Raw genomic sequence first — 16,109 nt, forward strand, 5'->3', positions numbered from 1 at the left:
CACCATTCAAGCTAGCCATCCTATGCTGGCCATCCTCCGCTAGCCATCCTCTGCTAGCCATCCTCCGCTAGCCACCACCGCTGGCCAAAACTCCAAGCTACTTGACTGGGTACCTGTCAATCATTCGATCTGAGTATATAGTTGCTTACCTGGGCACTAATTAAGAACAAAGTTGCCGCTCCAACATTCTATAAGCCACACACTGCCTCTAGGCATTGGGATAAGTTTTCCTCCAATCTCTACTTCCCGTTGTATAAAGTCATAGCATGTTCTATGCATGCTCTCATTACTTCCTTAATTACAAGCGGCTTATCTATTATAACTTGCAAATGATATAGCTAATGGCATAGCTGCTAAACTTACTTGTCATATTTTCATCAAATACATGGTATGCTATACTCTTAAGTTCAAGTGCCACATATAAGCAACATCACACTTGTCTGCTAAGCTATCTTGCCTCTTAATTTATCTGCTTATTGAGATATATATGGAGCTAGGGACACCACTTGCCTATTATAATTATCTTAAGCATGTTCACAAGTACCACAACTGCTAACTCACCTGCTACATGTCATGTTTGCCTTCTTTCATGATCTGCTATGCTTCAAGTATTGTGCCACGTATCAAATACATAACACACTTACTTTTTATGTCAATATATTGCTGCCTATATGTCCTAGACTGAGCATGTCATTCCAAAATGAACATAGACCCTCTATGAGATTTGTCTTCTTTGGAAAACCAAATTTCCAATTTTACATTTAGCTGATGATTGCTTGACATATATGCTGAACTTGTTGTATTTTCATTTAATACATGATCTGCATGTTGTATACTCACTAAACTCAGTGCTGCATATAAACAACGTCATACCCAAGGCTGCTAATCTCTTGCCTCTTATATAATGGTTGGATACACGCACAGCAAATATCTGTTGTTGTCTTCATTATTATCAATATAGACCATCAGTGGTTATCTAAGGCATGTATGCACAAACTGGCTCACTTAATTGACCTCACTGCCTTTTGAAAACACACGACAACATGCGTATATATACATATATAGCTAGTAAACTCACATAGCTGCTGCATCTATATATCTTTAATGACAGATACAATTCCATAAGAAGGATGCATCTTATTATCTATGCCCATGCCATAGCTGCCATGTTTCAATTTCTATTGTACATAATAAGAAATTCGGTGGATCCCTCGGCCACTTTGAAAGACAAAATAGATTTGTGTATAATGCATACACAAACATGTCATTTGTTGTCAACTAGCTATAAATACGGCTTATACACTTTGCTCAATTGATACATATATTCAAATAATTTGTCTATCTTATCAAAGTACATATGCAAGATACTAGTGTTGATTTTACATACTCGATCATGTACTAATCACCTATTTTGTTTCAATGAGACATAATCACCGATCACCTCTCCAATTAACGAAATCATCATCCTTCTACTAAGAAACTTCGCCGGAGCAAAGGAGCGTCATGCTTGGACAACTCTAACATGATTTGTGTACCTATATTGATTCCAATTCAAACTCACTCAAAATCGGCATAAGATAAGTCACAATATCTCTTTTTTACTCTCTTACAATTAGAGCTATCACCATGCCTTTACATGCTTCTACTGATAGATATTGGGTAATTTCATTATATTTCTATTTACCTCACACTGAGGTTTAAATAGGATTACAAAACATATACAAAAGGTAAGCATTCAACACCTAGACTAATCATTTCTATGATTACAATCAATCACTTGTGATTAGTAATCAATCAATCTAGAATTACAAGTAATTATTCAATCAACATTAATCCTAATTGGAACAGCTCACGCAACACTCCCCTCAAGTTGGGGAATAGATGTCTCTAATACCCAACTTGTCCAGTGAGTTGTGGAATGCTTTACTAGAGACTGCTTTCGTCAGAATGTCAGCCAATTGATCTTCAGTTCTTACATGTGGCATGTCAATGATTTCTGACTCTAACTTCTCCTTGATGAAATGTCTATCCACTTCAACATGTTTGGTTCTGTCATGTTGAACGGGATTGTGTGCTATATCAATGGCTGCTTTATTGTCACAATACAAGTCCATGGCATATTTGGGTTTGAAGCCCAAATCTTTCATTAAATTTCAGAGCCATAACATCTCACATACACTATAGGCCATCCCACGGTATTCAGCCTCTGCACTTGATCTAGCTACCACTTTCTGCTTCTTACTTCTCCATGTGACTAGATTACCTCCCACAAAAGTGAAGTATCCTGAGGTTGATCTTCTATTAGTGATACATCCAGCCCAATCTGCATCAGTGCATCCAGCCACCTCCAAATGATTATTTTTAGAAAACATGATCCCTTTGCCTGGAGCTGACTTCAAATAACTGAGAATACAATGTACCGCGTTCATGTGGTCTTCGCTTGGAGCATGCATGAATTGGCTCGCCACACTCACAACATATGCAATGTCAGGACGAGTGTGGGAGAGGTAGATAAGCCTGCCAACTAGTCTTTGATATCTCTCTCAGTTAGTAGGCACTTGATCAAGATAAGTTAGCAGAATGTGATTTTGCTCCATAGGTGTATGTTAGCTAAATAGCTACCCTCAAGCATAAGGGGTACAAGTAATAGTATAGGGATTTAAGAAAGGTTGTCGAACCCACGAGGATTGGATTCCTTTCACTAGCTAGGGTGTGAACCTAAGGAGAGCTAGAATATGCAAATGTACAATCACAAACCTAAATTCACAAGGAAATCTAGGTTCATGGTGAGTATGTGCAAGATGGAGTAGTGATTTGATTTTGGTTTTTGAAGATAGTTTTGAATTGAAAACAACTAGATGCTCAAATGTAAACTAAATTACTCTAAACTAAACTAGTGATCGATATAATGGATGAAGTTAGGGGTTGGATTGTCTACCACTAACCTCCCTTGTAAATATTGAAGTTCAAATACAAGCGATGCTATTCTAATTTCCCAATTACCCTCTTTGCATCCGGATAAGACTACAAAGGCTTAAACTCCTTTAATGTTATCAATTCCAACCGGATAAGTCTAGAATTAACTACCTAAGAACAAATCCTATTACCGGTTAAGTCTCAATTCATTGTTCCTAGATGCATAAAGTTTTGAGTTTAGATAATCATGCAAGCAAACCAATCCTAGATCTAGGTGATTTTAACTCACAACCTTCACATGCACATAGAGAATGCTATCATGCTATTAATGTTCAAGGTTAACTATTCCCTAAACATTTTTTTCATGAGATGACAAACACAACACATTCAAAATAGTTAAGTTTGAATGAATGCATTCACTTTTTGAATTAGCATATGAAGATGAAAATCATAAATAACATCAAATGCAAATTAAAACATCAATTCATACAAGATTGGCTAGGGCTTTCAACACTAGCCCCAACAAAGTACTACTCACTCATAGTCATACAAATTGGCATCAAATCTATAAAGTAAATCAAGGTAAATTAAAGAGTTAAGGAAAGAATGAACTAGTTGAAGCTTGACAAATCAATGGCTAACTCCTTCTTGTTTTCCTCCTTCAATGCTCCTTGAATCCTCCTTGATGGTGGAATGGATGGATGATAAGCTTCTTGTTGGTGATGATAAATGGAATGGTGATGAAGATATGATGCAACTTTGGCCAATTTTGAGTGGTAGTGATGGAGTAATGGTGGTGGTGATGGTAGTTGTGGGATATGGATATTTTGGGTTTGGATTTTGGGAAGTGGAGATGGAGGTTTTATGAAGGAGATGAACAGAGAAAGAAGATGTAATGGGATGGAATGGTTGATGTTGAGAGTGAGAAGAGAAGGTGTTTATATAGGGAAGAAAAAGAAGAGTGAAATAAAAATAATGAAAGTGGTTTGTAAAATATGGAAAAGATGGAGTAATGATGAAATGAAAGCAAGGCATGAAGGTGCAGAAATATGGAAGTGATGATGATATATTAAAGATGATGGAGTAGAAAAATATATCTAAGGAAAAACAGAAAAGCATCTAGCTTTCTTCATGTGGGTAGGAATATGTTGAGCTGTTTTTTTAGGTCACTTTCTGCCCCTTTATTCCTTCAATTATTTCTCCACCAAGACTTCAGAATGGGCCTCCGATTTCTTCATATCAAATGTTCCTCTATGAGTGTAGATCATTGTGTCAAATTTTCAGAATTTATTTCCATGCCATTGGGCCGAAATCGCTGCTGGACTCCTTACAGGTCCAGTTTTCCAGTTTTGCTTCTGCATAAAATTGGGCTGACTGTTTGAAGGCCTTCCACTTCTATTTGGCTCTTGCACTCTTCATAAGAAATGTTTCTTAGGATGTCTAGAATGGATCTGGAAGGTTTCAGCTCATTTGAAGTTCATTTGGTCAGGTGGTCGCTCCTTCTTCCTTGCTTGGCTTGGTTTCTCCTAGTTGGAGTAAGAAAATGTTCTAAGGTTGACTTTTTAGTGCATTTCCATTCTTCTCCATCATTTCCTAGCATGATAAGGAAAACATAATAAATATATATAAATAAACGCAAAGGTTAAGCAAAAGTACAAGATTAGGGAAATAATGAAATTGGATTAGTCAACATTAAATTTGGACTTTAGAACAAGTAATTTCCATGTTTTAGGGGACAAATATGTATATGAATTATGATCCAACAAATACCCCCAAACTTGAATTTTGCTTGTCCTCAAGCAAACTAACCCAAATCCGACACTACAACAACTACCTAATCCTTCCAACAATTTCCTCAAAGAACACAATATGGATAGGGCATGAAAATCAAGTTAGGTTTTAAACTTCATGGATCATGGATCAAATGCTTGTGTTTTGAAATGTGTAACATGTCTCTAATTTGTCATTTCAATGTACCAAAATGGAGAATGCATGTCAAACCATGTTAACCATAAACTCACAAGATATTCACTCTATTTTTCACACAAGTGTTTATGGGTTAACTAATCTACACTCAAAACAATCTCATGCAATACCGCCATATGCTTGCTCTTCAATCTTATCTCCACTTATCAACAAAATCACATCTTGGATGAAAAAGGGCTTTTATTGGATGTAATGAGGCTCAAGGTGAGGGGTTAAAGAAATGAAATGGAATGGAATAACAATTTTCAAGCAACTTAATAAGCAACAATCCTTTTGAGATTAAGAACTTAAGAACTAAAGATGCTCAAAATTTCCACTTTCTCACCACTCCCCCAAACTTAAACAAAAACTAATTATTGAATTGAATTGACATTTTGAGATTTTTTATTTTTTATTTTTTTTTTTTATACTACTTTTTTGTTTTTTTTTTTCTTTCACTAATATTGAGTAAAATTGCAAAACAAAGAATACCCCCACACTTATTCTTTTCCGAGTACCCCCAAACTTGTTTATTTTAGCATCATGACACAAATAATCTCGTATTGCTCATTAAGAAAACTTGAAAGGGTAAGGCAAGTGTTTAAGTTAAGGGTAAACATTTATGGTGTGAAGAATTGAAAGGCTAACATAAAGGCTCAAATGGCAATCTAAGGATATTCAATCTTTTTGGGACATACTCATTTGGCCATGGTGGATTCCTAATTGCCTAAATCATTTTCAAGATGTAAAATTGAGACAAAGAGTTTCGAAAGATATGAAGCAAATTCTAGAGATGCAAAGCAAATGAGATGTTCACTCATGAAGAAATTAGTGCTTAGAACTATGCATGCACTTCAATTAAGCTCAAATCTCACTATATGGCATGTAATAGCTCCCACAAGTCTCACTATGCTTCTCTAGCTCAATATATTGATATGACAAATATGGATATAAATGAAATCAAACACTTGATCCATAATGGTTTATTTTGAAAAATAAAGCTCATAAGACCCAACCATTCTTTCTAGCCCACATTTATATTAAGCTCAAGTTCATCATTGGTGTTGGAAGGAACCTAGAATAAACACAAAAAGTACTAGAAAAACTAAGTTTTTTTTTTTTTTTAAATATTAAACACTAACACAAATTCCCCCCACACTTAAATCTAACATTGTCCTCAATGTTAAAATGATGCTCTTAAAAGCTCTTCAACGAAACATTCAAGCATGGATGGAGTAAAAAACAACTTTACATAATTACTAAAACAAAACAAGTAAACACAAACTAAATGCAAGAGTTTAGAAAAGCTCCCCTTTGAAGACCATAATACTCTCTACAAGTCACCAACAAACAAGGCATCAAAGCCTTGCAACCCAAGCTCATGAACTTTGGAGTTGCTTCAAAAATGACATCTTTCCTTCTTCATCATCATCTCTTATTCAAAAACTTTTTATTCATGCTTGGCTACCTCCAAGTAGGGCTTTGTTTTTGAGGACTTCTAGCCGGTCCTTAGAAGTTACCACCACTTGTTAGGGAGGATACTTCTTGTACAAGACCACCGTACTATTTGGAGCCAAAGGACTTCTTGATTTGTCATAGAGGCAAGAACAAAAGCAACCCATGAATTCTCTAATGTTTGACCAAAGGAGTGGCTTTCTTCTAGTCTTCCTCTTCTTTGCAATGGATCTTCCAAGTATCCTTCTTGACTCCTTCTTCAAAGTTGATGTGGACTTGATACTTGGAGAAGGAGTAGGTGGTAGAGGTATGTGAGAGTGAGGCGGAAGGTTGTGAACAAGTGTACGACTTCCTTTCCAATCCTTCACTTCATCATAGAAGCATTGAGCACTAAATGGTGAATTGAAAGGTAAAAGTACCTTGATCTCAATACTTTTTTCATTGTGAACATGAGTGCTCAATGTTCTATCTTGCTCCTTGGGAAATTCTTGATGGTGCTCCTTGGATGGTGGAGGAAGGAAAATCCTTGATTCTTCAACTTCTTCTTCATGACAAGGCATGGAAGGACTTTCTTCATCTTGGAGAGTCTTGACCTCATTGGTGGAGGGATCATGGTGCATGACTTCAATTGTTGCATATTTCTCCTCAAAGTGCTCATCATCTTCTTCAAAATTATCTTTAACAACAAGCCCCCTTGCTTTCCAAAATTGAACAAAACCATCAATGCTTTGCTTCAATTCTTCTTTGCTCATTTGACGGCTCCCATAACCAAGTGGTTCTTCTTGTATATCTACATCATCATCTTGAACTTGAATAGGGAACTCTTGCTCATGATGTGGAATATACAATTCTTCATTTGAGGTTGACTCCACTTGATCAAGGAAAACTTGTGGCTCTTACAAGGTGGTAGATGATTGCTCTAATGCATAATGAAGTTTGAGTTGATCAATCTCTTCATCCATTCTTGCATTGGAAGCTTTCATCTCGGCAATGGCTTCTTGAAGTAGAGATCTTAGAGAGACTCATCTTTTCCTTTTTCTTGAGGATATGCTTGGGATGCCATAGTCTCTTGATGCATGCTCATTTCATACTCATACTTTTGCATGAACTCCGGGTACTCAAATCTCAAGACACAATCAAGAGGTGAGTGTTGTGGAGATCCACACAAAGCACAAATATGGTTGAAAGGCATGTGACTTTGGGTGTAAGGCTCCCATTGTTGATAAAGTTCACCATTATAGCTTTGTTGCTCAAACTCTCTTGGATCATTCCATCCTTGGTTCCATCCATCCATAGTTTGAAGAAATTATATATCTACCTATAGATTCCCAAAGGAGAATTAGAAACTAGAACTAAAATAAAATGCAAGGTTTATACAAAAATTAAAAATTGTGACAATTTTTTTTTTTTAAGTTCTAATTTTTTTTTTTTTTCACTAAGTAAAGAGGGAAAATTCTACAATGTGTTAACGTATGACATGCATACAATTGCCTTAAAAGTGGTAAAATGAGTCCTCAAAATAGTAATATTAGTCCTCAAAGTGGTAACATGAGTCCTTAAAGTGGTAAATTTTCTTAGTTACCACATGAGTCCTCAAACTAGTAATATTAGTCCTCAAAGTGGTAACATAAGTCCTTAAAATGGTAAATTTTTTTAGTTTACCATATGAGTCCTCAAAATAGTAATATTAGTCCTCAAAGTGGTAACATGAGTCCTTAAAGTGGTAAAAATAGTTGATGTATGAGAAATGTTAACATACCATAGCTTTACCCAGTAAAGAGAAGAGGAATCCGATCTTTGGGTGTTGCCTATCGCACAACAGTTCGGTAATTCCTTTCAATGCGACCAGGTAAGGAGGGAAAAGATTTTGGTGGAGCAATGCTCGCTTTTCAACCTTTCGGTTACCTTTCTCGTATTCGATCCTTGCCTAGACATCGCATTAATTGGGTAAGCCTACTTATGTTGAGTGAGTAAGCTCGACGTTACAAAGATAAAATTCCTAATCGAATTTACTCTAATAAATATTTTTATTTATATATTTATTATTATTATTATTAATTTTTTTTTTTTTTTTTTTTAACAAATTTCTACCAACTTCTAATCCAAAAGAAATAAATCTAAGTACCAAATATTTAATTTTGCAACTAGAAAGTGAAATTACAATAAGTAATAAGCAAATAGCAAATAGGCAAGATTAATTCTTCTTTTTTTTTTTTCAACATGCTCATAATTTATCCTTTTCTTACCACAATTTACTAATTTACTTACCCAAATTACTTACCACAATTTCAAAAATAAGGTGACTACCACAAAAACTAACAAAACAAAGAAAATAAGAACACAAGTTGAAACACAAGAAAAAAAAATTTTCTAGCTTCCCCAAAGGCAAACCGAGCTAGGAATCGGATTTTACACCAATCCCCGGCAACGGCGCCAAAAACTTGTTAGCTAAATAGCCACCCTCAAGCATAAGGGGTACAAGTAATAGTATAGGGATTTAAGAAAGGTTGTCGAACCCACGAGGATTGGATTCCTTTCACTAGCTAGGGTGTGAACCTAAGGAGAGCTAGAATATGCAAATGTACAATCACAAACCTAAATTCACAAGGAAATCTAGGTTCATGGTGAGTATGTGCAAGATGGAGTAGTGATTTGATTTTGGTTTTTGAAGATAGTTTTGAATTGAAAACAACTAGATGCTCAAATGTAAACTAAATTACTCTAAACTAAACTAGTGATCGATATAATGGATGAAGTTAGGGGTTGGATTGTCTACCACTAACCTCCCTTGTAAATATTGAAGTTCAAATACAAGCGATGCTATTCTAATTTCCCAATTACCCTCTTTGCATCCGGATAAGACTACAAAGGCTTAAACTCCTTTAATGTTATCAATTCCAACCGGATAAGTCTAGAATTAACTACCTAAGAACAAATCCTATTACCGGTTAAGTCTCAATTCATTGTTCCTAGATGCATAAAGTTTTGAGTTTAGATAATCATGCAAGCAAACCAATCCTAGATTTAGGTGATTTTAACTCACAACCTTCACATGCACATAGAGGATGCTATCATGCTATTAATGTTCAAGGTTAACTATTCCCTAAACATTTTTTTCATGAGATGACAAACACAACACATTCAAAATAGTTAAGTTTGAATGAATGCATTCACTTTTTGAATTAGCATATGAAGATGAAAATCATAAATAACATCAAATGCAAATTAAAACATCAATTCATACAAGATTGGCTAGGGCTTTCAACCCTAGCCCCAACAAAGTACTACTCACTCATAGTCATACAAATTGGCATCAAATCTATAAAGTAAATCAAGGTAAATTAAAGAGTTAAGGAAAGAATGAACTAGTTGAAGCTTGACAAATCAATGGCTAACTCCTTCTTGTTTTCCTCCTTCAATGCTCCTTGAATCCTCCTTGATGGTGGAATGGATGGATGATAAGCTTCTTGATGGTGATGATAAATGGAATGGTGATGAAGATATGATGCAACTTTGGCCAATTTTGAGTGGTAGTGATGGAGTAATGGTGGTGGTGATGGTAGTTGTGGGATATGGATATTATGGGTTTGGATTTTGGGAAGTGGAGATGGAGGTTTTATGAAGGAGATGAACAGAGAAAGAAGATGTAATGGGATGGAATGGTTGATGTTGAGAGTGAGAAGAGAAGGTGTTTATATAGGGAAGAAAAAGAAGAGTGAAATAAAAATAATGAAAGTGGTTTGTAAAATATGGAAAAGATGGAGTAATGATGAAATGAAAGCAAGGCATGAAGGTGCAGAAATATGGAAGTGATGATGATATATTAAAGATGATGGAGTAGAAAAATATATCCAAGGAAAAACAGAAAAGCATCTAGCTTTCTTCATGTGGGTAGGAATATGTTGAGCTGTTTTTTTAGGTCACTTTCTGCCCCTTTATTCCTTCAATTATTTCTCCACCAAGACTTCAGAATGGGCCTCCGATTTCTTCATATCAAATGTTCCTCTATGAGTGTAGATCATTGTGTCAAATTTTCAGAATTTATTTCCATGTCATTGGGCCGAAATCGCTGCTGGACTCCTTACAGGTCCAGTTTTCCAGTTTTGCTTCTGCATAAAATTGGGCTGACTGTTTGAAGGCCTTCCACTTCTATTTGGCTCTTGCACTCTTCATAAGAAATGTTTCTTAGGATGTCTAGAATGGATCTGGAAGGTTTCAGCTCATTTGAAGTTCATTTGGTCAGGTGGTCGCTCCTTCTTCCTTGCTTGGCTTGGTTTCTCCTAGTTGGAGTAAGAAAATGTTCTAAGGTTGACTTTTTAGTGCATTTCCATTCTTCTCCATCATTTCCTAGCATGATAAGGAAAACATAATAAATATATATAAATAAACGCAAAGGTTAAGCAAAAGTACAAGATTAGGGAAATAATGAAATTGGATTAGTCAACATTAAATTTGGACTTTAGAACAAGTAATTTCCATGTTTTAGGGGACAAATATGTATATGAATTATGATCCAACAGTGTATCTGCAGGTTTTCAAGCCAGCATGCATGTTTCAGTGAGTAGGTCTAAGACATATTTCCTTTGAGATAAGAAATTGCCTTCATCTGATCTGGCCACCTCAATGCCAAGGAAATACTTGAGTCCACTGAGATCATTCATCTCAAATTCAGATGATAGGTAAGCTTCCAATTTCTTTACTTCTACCTGATCATTTCCTGTCACGATCATATCATCCACATAGATAATCAAGGCAGTGATCTTATCATTTTTGCGTTTCAAGAAGAGAGTGTGATCTGAGTTACTCTGCTTGTAGCCAAATGCCTTCATAGACTGTTTGAACCTTCCAAACCATGCTCTGGGAGATTGCTTAAGCCTGTATAGAGATTTCTTCAATCTACACACAACTCCTTCCTGCGAAGGTGCAATGAACCTCAGATGAACTTGAGTCCCTTTCAAAATAATAATAATAATAATAATAATAATAATAATAAATAAATAAATAAAAAAATAAATAAAGATGAACGTGAGACAGTGCTCTAGAGTGAAAGACCTACCTAGGTAATATGTGATTAGGAGACAAATGGGTTTTGGGAGTATTTCAGGCTCAACATATACGTAAGGGTCCTGAAGGAAGAATTTGACCTAAGTTGGCTCCAAAAGTTTCAATCGTTAACATACCTTTCCTCAATAAATATTGGAGCAATCTCTGCGCGATCGTGTGTTTCAATTCTATTTCCCAATTTCCATCTCCTTCTCAGAATTTGGTTTTGGTATTTGTAACAGCATCCGTGTATTTAACATGGTTGCTCATGGTAGCTTAGACTGGACTGTGGCCGTGTCCTTGTTTGATGTTTTTAGGGCTAATGGGCTTTGGTCACTCAGCCTACATGTGGTCCACTACTTCTTAACAGAGTTTCTTAATTTTCTAAGTACACCCAAAATTTTCTTCAGAGTCAGAAACAGAACCAATTGATTTTAAATAATCAATTTTTCAAGGTGATGGCGTGTATCAGATATTGTTCCAAGTGATTTTGCGCGTGCTCACTTCTTCAAGAAGGAATGGAATTGAGAGGAGATAGGCACATCTATTTCGTTTTGGACTTTTGGTCGATGAAGATTGAGAAGAAAGATGCAAGGTGCTTCCACCCAATTTCACCGTTACTAAATTTTAACGTTGTATGGCCTTGAAATTCACTAGAGCAAATTTGGTGGTAGGCATTGACCTGCAATTTGATAGGTGGGTTATACCCTTACGACATGTGAGTTACCTAGTAAGAGTGAGGCATTTGCTTGGTAAATTCATGAATCTCGTAGTAAAATTAGGAAGTCAATGGCAGAAGTCATTGGGCTCCCAACGCAGAAATTTCCATTCAGGTTTTATATACTCACCAACTGCAAGAGAGAACTGGGTTTTCTTATTGCTTTTTGCTTTTAAGTCTCTTCCTCATTGCTTCATGGGTTTCATCTTGTCTTAGACACTCACCAACTGTAAGAGAGAACTGGATTTTTTTTATTGCTTTTTGCTTTTAAAGTTTCTTCTTCATTGGTTCCTGGGTTCCATAATTCCATTGGATTCCAAATTCTAGACTGTTTCTCATTTTCTGATCACCCAACATACTCTTGGTCCTCTGATTCAGGGTTCAGCTTCGACTTTACTATAAGAAATGGCCAATCCAGCGGATGCTTTCGCTGGGGCTGCTGCAGGATTACTATTCAGTGTGCTCTATGATGGCCTCAAGGAGCTGACCACCAAGTATGTGCTGTTCAAACACGTCCTCAAAAGCGTCAAATCCACACTCGAATCTCTGGAGCAAGTGGTTAAAGAGATAGCACGACTTAACGAGGATCTGGATCGCCCCAAGGAAGAACTAGCGAGTCTAGAAACCCAACTAGAGAAGGGCAAAGTGCTCGTTGCCAAGTGCCGCAAAGTTCGTGTGTGGAGTGTGTACAAAAAGTACAAGTACTCCAAGAAACTTCTTGAATGGAATGACAGTCTTAAAGAAGAGTTGGAGATGCTCAAAGTTCATGCAATAAGAGATGGGAAGGAGACCCTGACAACGGTGAAGAGAACAGAGAAGACTGTGAGCCAAATCGAATCGACCAGTTTCAATATAAAGGAGGGAGTGGAGCAAATTGAGACCAACACTGCAAATCTACAGGTGGTGGTCAGCCGAGTGGAAGCGAGAGTTTCGAATATAGAGGCTGGGATAAAGCAGATACAAACGGAAGCTAAAATTGAAGCTTGGTGTGCAGTACCTGAACTTCCAACTCTTACAGTTGGATTGGATGGGCCTTTGAACGAACTGAAGATGAAGTTGTTCAACAATGGAGTGTCAATGGTTGTGCTGACCGCTCCCGGAGGATGTGGAAAAACCACTTTGGCAACAAAGTTCTGTCAAGATGAGCAAGTCCAAGGTAATTCTTATTCCTATTTATTTGTGATTGTGATGATGGTTATAAACAAGTTGAAATACATTTGCTCTGTTTGATAGGTATTGTACTATTGTTACTTTGGAAGACTGACTAAGCATGAATTTGTTATAACTCCCATGGTGTTAATAAATTGCTTCATTAGTTTACTACACTATAGATATCAGTTTAATTGGATATATTGGTTATCTCATTGTACGATTACATTGACATCTCAGAAACAGTCTAACAGATTGCATATATGTCTGTTGGACAGAGAAATTCAAGAACAATATATTTTTTGTCACTGTTTCCAAAACGCCAAACTTCTACCTTATTGTACAAGAGCTATACCAAAGCAAGGGTAACCAGGCACCTACTTTTAAAAATGACGAAAATGCACGCACGTGGCTGCAACAATTTCTGAGGGAAGAAGGACAAAACCCTTTACTATTGGTCTTGGATGATGTTTGGTCTGGATCAGACTCTTTACTTGCAAAGTTTGAATTCGAAATGGAAGATTACAAAGTTTTAGTGACATCAAGATCTGAATTTCCGAGATATGGCTCTTACACTTTGCAGTCATTGGATTTTGACAATGCAATGAAACTCTTTCATCATGCAGCAGCATCCTTGGGAGAAAAAAGTTCGGATATTCCACTAGATATTTCAAGACAGGTGATTTCTAGTTGCAATGTACTACATATGTTCATAAATATACATACATGTAGGAGAATGCTAGATATTCCATATTAATCATGCATTGAAGCTTCCTTTACTAATCAAATGAAATTAAACCAGTCAACCGAAATATTGTAATGGGGATGACTTTGAGAAACTTGAATTTTGAGTATGCAACTTGAATAGTAAATTGTACTTCATCTTAGAGAATTTAATTGCAGGTAGTAGAGGGCTGTAAGGGATTTCCACTCGCTATAACAGTGGCCGGAAAATCACTTTGCGGAAAGCCTATAGAGATTTGGGAGGAAAGACTCATTAAATGGTCCAAAGATTCTTCGATTCTTGATTCAGAGACTGAATTGCTTCTTCGCCTCCAAACCAGTTTAGACGTCTTGAATAAGGAAATGCCTGTGGTCAAAGAATGTTTCTTAGACCTAGGTTCATTTCCTGAAGATCAAAGAATCCCTGTTGCTGCCCTCATTGATATCTGGACTGAGTCTTACGATTCACTGGATCAAGACATTTTGTGTGTTGCAAACCTCCACCAGATCACCAACCGAAGTCTAGCTAATCTTGTAGTCACAAGGTATGCTGGCTTCCATGTTTGTCTTCAATGATGTTTTCTCTCTAATTTTTCCTTAATACTTATGATCAATTGCTATTCATAATTTGTTATTGCGTTACATATATTCTTAAGAATCCCTTCTAAATAACTTAGTTTTGACGAAAAAACAGGAAGGACAAGCTGCAGGGGGATGGATACTACAGTGAACATTTTGTTACCCAGCATGATCTGCTTAGAGAGCTGGCTATCTATGAGACAAGAAAAGAGGACCCCGGACATAGAGAAAGACTAATTATAAACATATCTGAAGACAATTTTCCCAAGTGGTGGAGCGAACAGAAGTATCAATGCATGAAGGCTCGCCTGTTATCTATCTCAACTGGTTGTCCCATCTTTCTTTCTTTAGCATTTATACATGCATGCGCAGTAATGAACATGGATGCATGTTTGCACTTACACACAGATATTTAAATAGTGATTGACATTTAATTGTTCCACATAGTAACATCATATAGCATGTTGTTTGCAGATGGAGCGTTTTCAACAAAATGGCACGACATGGAACTACCAGAAGCTGAGGTTCTAGTCTTGAATTTTCAGACCAAGAACTATCCATTACCCCAATTTGTGGAGAAAATGGTTAAGTTGAAGGTACTGGTAGTAACAAATTATGGTGTTGTACCTTCAGAATTAACAAATTTCCATATACTGTGTGCGTCATCAAAGTTGAAGAGAATGAGATTAGAGCGCATCTCAATTCCATCCATAGCCAAGCACCCCATGCAATTGAATAGTCTTCAGAAGATTTCTTTATTCATGTGTAATATTGGTCAAGCTTTCAGCCATGGGTCAATCCAATTTTCACATGCATGGCCAAATCTAGTGGAAGTGAACATTGACTATTGCAATGATTTGGTGGCATTGCCTGATGACACCAGTGATTTGATTCATCTAAAGAAGCTCAGCATCACCAACTGTCATAAGCTACTTGCTTTGCCTGAAGATATTGGAAAGCTGGCCAAATTAGAATTGTTGAGGCTAAGGTCTTGTACAGACTTAGCAAAGTTGCCGGATTCGACTGGGAACCTCAAGAAGCTAAAATCTCTTGATATATCTTACTGCTTCAGCATTAAGGAGTTGCCTGAAGACTTTGGTGAATTGAGCAGCTTAAGAAAGCTTAACATGAGAGACTGCTCAAGATTGCAAGACCTGCCTCTATCAGTTTCAAATCTGGAGCATTTAAAAGTGATAGGTGATGATGAGACACAAAGTTTATGGCAACCCTTCTTACCTATCAAAGGCACACACATAGTAGTGGTCAAAGAGAATATCAACCTAAATTGGCTTCCCAAGTTTCAGTTTTGAGAGCTGTGTATGTATGGTTCCTTTTCCCCTCATTTCCCTCTGCTTTTTAGATTTAATCTTCTGCTTTTGCAAAAAGCATCAGATATTTTGTCTGCATATATAATACCATTGTTGTGTTGTAATTTTCAGAATCAATGTGATAATACACAATATAATCCTTCATGTAACATCGTCTCTCCTTTCTCCTTTCTTTCGTTGTCTTCTTTATTTTCTTGGTTATGGTATCATATTGCATATAAAAAGAGTACAGC

General features: G+C 36.6%; 1 protein-coding gene across 1 annotated transcript; it reads left to right on the forward strand.

The window, feature by feature from the left end:
• The first annotated feature begins 12,179 nt into the window (after positions 1-12,179).
• LOC133720100 (probable disease resistance protein At5g66900) lies at positions 12,180-16,048 on the forward strand. Its single transcript, XM_062146287.1, has 6 exons — positions 12,180-12,326; positions 12,476-13,253; positions 13,525-13,925; positions 14,150-14,514; positions 14,664-14,875; positions 15,023-16,048. Exons 2-6 carry the CDS (start codon positions 12,503-12,505, stop codon positions 15,856-15,858), a joined length of 2,565 nt encoding a protein of 854 aa, XP_062002271.1. The 5' UTR covers positions 12,180-12,326; positions 12,476-12,502; the 3' UTR covers positions 15,859-16,048.
• The last annotated feature ends 61 nt before the right edge of the window (positions 16,049-16,109 follow it).

This window comes from Rosa rugosa, chromosome 1, assembly GCF_958449725.1.
Source record: "Rosa rugosa chromosome 1, drRosRugo1.1, whole genome shotgun sequence".
NCBI classification, from domain to species: Eukaryota; Viridiplantae; Streptophyta; class Magnoliopsida; order Rosales; family Rosaceae; genus Rosa; species Rosa rugosa.